Here is a 5,387-nt window from a genome sequence, read left to right on the forward strand (position 1 = left end):
CATCTGATATTTACAAGAATAGTAAAATCTGTCTGTTGAGCCTTCAGAACTAGGTGCTAATTTGTGAGACACTCTTTTTGAACCTTCTCATTTTTTTCTATGCACATTGTTCTGCGTCTAAGTCTAATCACTAATGGAGGTCAGTAATTGTAAAGTATATTTTCCTACAACATCTCCATATTAATTGCCATTGATCTATGCAAATGAGTCCAATTTATTGGCTTTGATTTGTGCAGACATTTTCTATAATGAATGATTTATCATATTCTTCCTTTTACTTGTGTCTCTTTGAATATACTTCTCAGGTATTTTGTCTCATTCCATTTCTCTACCAATACTTTAACTGGTGGTTCAGTTCAGTGGTCTGAAGATTAGGAAAGTACTAGTTTTAGGATAGAGAAACACCTCGGGGAAGTGAAGAATCCAGAGGGACACACATACTTTATGCCAGTCCCTTATGTGTGTGATTTCAGCATTTCCTACTCTCCTTGTGAGACCCTGTCTGCCTTCAGGGGTCATGGAAAAGAAAATGCCTCTCAAAAATACTCCAGTTGTCTCCTAAGGGGGCTAACTAGAAACTCGTAAATGATTTTGGTAATTAACAACAGAGAGAAAAGTTTTCAGATCCCAAGCCTACACTCCCATTGCTGCTACAGGTGAAATGATAATTGCAGTTCTGATGGGAGGGGTGGGGAGGACACAGAATCTCAAACCCATATATCAGGCTCCGGCTGTCTCCCTCCCACACAGGTACTGGCTATAAAGACCATCACAGGGAGCCCACTCTCCTGGCAGGAGGAAGGAGTCAGGTAAGGACGTTCTTTTTCAGTCTGAGCGGCAGAGCCTGTAAGATAATGGCAGATCAAGATTCTGAGTAAGTGATCATATCAGAAAGGCAGTCTTCTGTGCAGTAACCTGATTCAGTGCCAACACCATGCAGGAAGGTGGAAAAATTCTGAGGCATGAGCTGAGCTAGTAAAGAGAGATGGGGTCCTAACCCTACACCAACCCCTGCTGGCTCCTCGGGCAATGTAATTTAATCTTCACTGGCAGTGATTGTTGTGGCTTAGTCCAAGTGATAACAAAACCTGGTTTTATAAGGTGCTTAAAAATGTAGATGTAAAATCAGTTTGCTCTTCAGTCTACCTTATAGGAATCATAGACTAAAGGTTCAGGATGGCTAGAGGTGCACCAATAATAACTCCAAGTTTGCAGTGAAGAGTATGATGAATGTGCAAAAAATCATAATCCTGTGCCGAAAGTGTATTCAAATGGAAATGGCTTGAATGGAAAGGTTTTCTCTAACTCTGGATGTTAATGGAGACAGTAATTGTGTCTTCACTGAAAACATACAGAGTCTATTGATTATGGTCAAGTGTCTTCACTCTTTAAGTTAGGAATGAACCGTTAAGGAACGTTCACATGATAATCATGAGTTTCAGGCAGCAGTTGTCAGTCATATATCATATTGTTTCTGCCCATTAAAAAAGTATTTTAATATCAGTCCAAATATCTGGTATTTTAATTTCTAAAACGCACAAGAATACATGCCTTGCGGTTGCTAATTTGCATATATCTCTGGTATGTTAATATCATTCTCAAATCTTTATTCATTGCAAATTTTCAATTAAGTCTAGCATTAACAAATAGACAAGTATGTCATCTGAAAATAATAATAATTTAGTTTTTCCTTTTACGAGATTTCATCATGCATGAGTGTTTCATGTCTCAAAGTTTATGGAATTACATGTGATGATTAAACAGTTTCTGTAACATACGCTGTTATACTTGCTTTTCTGACATAAAAGCAAGAGTCTTCCTTTTTCCATCCTAATATTGAGCCATTCTCATCTTCATGACATGACCTTGTCATGGGGCAGGTTCTGTAGTATTCTACTGCCAGCAGGGCATGTAGATGTATTAAGATATCTAAAGCTTCATTCATAATACGTAGTGCCCTACAGAGTAAAACTTTACAAAAATGGAATCTTATTATAATGAAAGTTATAAAATAGTACCAGTCTAAAATCAAAGGACAAGCTGTGGAAACAAAACTAAATATAGATCTGGATTATTATATGAACACAGCTAATTAGCTTTTTGGCAGAGCTGGTGGCTCAATGCACTGTCTTTACCGGTCCAGTGGATTTCAAGTTCTCACTCTGCCCTACACAGGAGGTTTTGACAAATCCTTAACCTCTCTATGTGTACATTACCCTCCTCTGTATAGTTAAAGTTCCATAAGTGCCTGCCTCATAGATTTGTGAAGAATGAAGAAGTGATCACATGTAGTGCCTTCAGTGATTAATTTCACATGTAAGTGCTCTTTCAATGTCATACAGTCAACCCTTTAAAAGCTGCTAGTAACAGAAAAACATGAAGTAAATGTTTCCAAGTGGGAACAAATGGTAAGTGGAGAATATTGAATTTCAGCTGACGTGATTCATGTAGCCCATGCCTGATACTCCCATGCAGGACATTCTAACTCACAAGACAAGTTTCAGTGACTGTGAACTAACAGGATGACCAGCAGCAATTTGACAACGGACGTGATCTTCTTAATACAGACTGTGGTTGGAATCCTGGGGAATTTCTCACTTCTTTGCCATTATATCATCCTTTCCTTCACTGGCTACAGGTTAAGGTCCACAGATTTGATTCTTTTTTTTGTTTTTTTTTTTTTTTATTTATTTATTTTTGGCTGCGTTGGGTCTTTGTTGCTGCGCGCGGGCTTTCTCTAGTGACGGCAAGCGGGGGCTACTCTTCGTTGCGGTGTGCGGGCTTCTCATTGCGGTGGCTTCTCTTGTTGCAGAGCAGGGGCTCTAGGCGTGGGGCTTCAGAAGTTGTGGCTCATGGGCTCTAGAGAGCAGGCTCAGTATTTGTGGCACGCGGGCTCAGTAGTTGTGGCGCACGGGCTTAGTTGCTCCACGGCATGTGGGATCTTCCCGGACCAGGGCTTGAACCCACGTCCCTGCATTGGCAGGTGGATTTTTTATTTTTATTTATTTATGGCTGTGTTGGGTCTTCGTTTCTGTGCGAGGGCTTTCTCTAGTTGCGGCAAGTGGGGTCCACTCTTCATCGCGGTGCGCGGGCCTCTCACTATCGCGGCCTCTCTTGTTGTGGAGCACAAGCTCCAGACGCGCAGGCTCAGTAGTTGTGGCTCACGGGCCCGGTTGCTCCGCGGCATGTGGGATCCTCCCAGACCACGGCACGAACCCGTGTCCCCTGCATTGGCAGGCAGATTCTCAACCACTGCGCCACCAGGGAAGCCTCCTACAGATTTGATTCTTAAGCACCTGATTGTAGCCAACTTCTCGGTCCTCCTCTGTAAAGGGGTCCCCCAGACAATGGCAGTCTTTGGGAGGAAACATTTCCCCAGTGATTTTGGATGCAAACTTCTTTTCTTTCTTCACAGAGTGGGGAGGGAGTGTCCACTGGTAGCATCTGCCTCTTGAGTGTCTTTCAGGCCATCACGATCAGTCCCAGGAACTCCAGGTGGGCAGAGCTTAAAGTAAAAGCTCCCAAGTACATTGTTCCCTCTATTTTCCTGTGCTGGATGCTCCAAATGCTGGTAAATGTTGTTTTTCCTATCGATATAACTGGCAAATAGAGCACAGAAACATCACAAGCAGAAAGGATTTTGGATACTGTTCTGCTCTTCGTCATGACGAAACCAGACAGGCAATGTATGGAGCATTGCTATTATTCCCTGATGTTTTCTGTTTGGGGCTCACGCTCTGGGCCAGTGGCTCCGCGGTCTTCATCCTGTACAGGCGTAAGCAGCAGGTCCAACACATTTGTAGGACCAACGCCTCCCCCAGGTCCCCCCCCCCCTTGAGTCCAGAGCTGCCAAAACCATTCTTCTCCTGGTGAGCACTGTTGTCTACTTTTATACCCTTTCCTCCATCTTTCAACTTCTTTTGTCTCTTCTTGATCATCCTAGCTGGTTCCTTGTGGACATGACTGTAATCACTGCTGCGTGCTTCCCAAGCGTCAGCCCCTTTCTGCTCATGAGCTGTGACTCCAGTGTACACAGGCTCTACTTTGCCTGGTTGAGGAATACAAAATCCCCTGCTATTATGAGAAATATGTAAATTGTCTGTATTTCCACAGTGCACAGTTGCCAATTCACTCCTTCCTTCCTTCACCCTCAGTGTCCAAAGGAAAGTTTTGAACTGGCACCTGTGGAAGAACTGCTTTCGGGCTGCTTCATGTTGTTGGCAGAATACTTTTCCTTTAATGACTCACTTCTGAGTATCTCCATCTAGAAAGCCAGCATTAGCAAATTGAGTCCCCTTCCTGTTTTCAATCTCTCACTTCTTTCCGTCGTAACTATTTGGCATCTGTTCTTTAAAGCTCAGGTGATTATACTCAACCCACCTTCATTAACCAGGAAAATCTGTTTTAGTCAGCTAGGGCTGCTGTAGCCAAGAATACCACAGGGGAATGCTCCAAGGTGATGGAGTAGGAAAACCGTGAGCTCTCCTCTTCTCCTGGACACACCAATATTACAACCTTATACAGAGCAAGTATTGATGAGGAAGACCAGAAGCTACCAGAAAAGATCTTCTACAACTAAAGGAATGCAGAAGGATCCACAGTGAGACAGGTGGGAGGGTTGGAGTCTCGGTAGAGTCAAGAACCATATCCCTGGGTGCGTGACCTAGAAACAGGAGAATAATACAATTACAAAGATTCTCCCCAAGGGGTGAGCATTCTGAGCCCTACATTGGGCTGGCACACCGGAAAGATAAGCCCCCAGAACATTTAGCTTTGAAAGGCAACAGGGCTTTCTTTCGGGAGAGCCACAGGGATGTGGGAAATACTGGGAGGTAGAGACTCCCCTTTTTTTTTTTTTTTTTTTTTTTTGAGGTATGGTTGATCTACAATATTGTGTTTGCTTCAACTATACAGCAAAGTGACTCTGTTTTTTGTTTTTCAGAGTATACGCCACTATAGGTTATTACAAGATATTGTATATCCCTGTGCTATAAAGTAAATCCTTGTTACTAATCTATTTTATGTATAGAAGCTTGTATCTGTTAATTCCATACTCCCGATTTGTCCCTCCCTCACCCCTTTGGTAACCATAAGTTTGTTTTCTATGTCTGCGAGTCTCTTTCTGTTTTGTATTTAGATTCATTTGTATTATTTTTAGATTCCACATGTGATATCATTTGGTATTTGTCTTTCTCTGACTTACTTCACTAAGTATAATATTCTCTCAGTCCCTCCATGTTGCTGCAGATGGCAATATTTCATTCTTTTTAATGGCTGAGTATTATTCCATTGCATATATATACATGTTTTCATGTCTTGGCTATTGTACAAAGTTATGCTATGAACATTGGAGTGCGTGTATCTTTTCAAATTAGAGTTTTTGTTTT

General features: G+C 42.2%; 1 protein-coding gene across 1 annotated transcript; it reads left to right on the plus strand.

The window, feature by feature from the left end:
- Positions 1-2,522: 2,522 nt before the first annotated feature.
- Positions 2,523-3,873, plus strand: LOC137752478 (vomeronasal type-1 receptor 2-like). The gene is given in 4 exon segments (XM_068527171.1): positions 2,523-2,669; positions 3,294-3,420; positions 3,423-3,605; positions 3,608-3,873. Coding segments are annotated over 4 exon segments (723 nt in total).
- The last annotated feature ends 1,514 nt before the right edge of the window (positions 3,874-5,387 follow it).

This window comes from Eschrichtius robustus, chromosome 19, assembly GCF_028021215.1.
Source record: "Eschrichtius robustus isolate mEscRob2 chromosome 19, mEscRob2.pri, whole genome shotgun sequence".
Lineage (NCBI taxonomy): Eukaryota > Metazoa > Chordata > Mammalia > Artiodactyla > Eschrichtiidae > Eschrichtius > Eschrichtius robustus.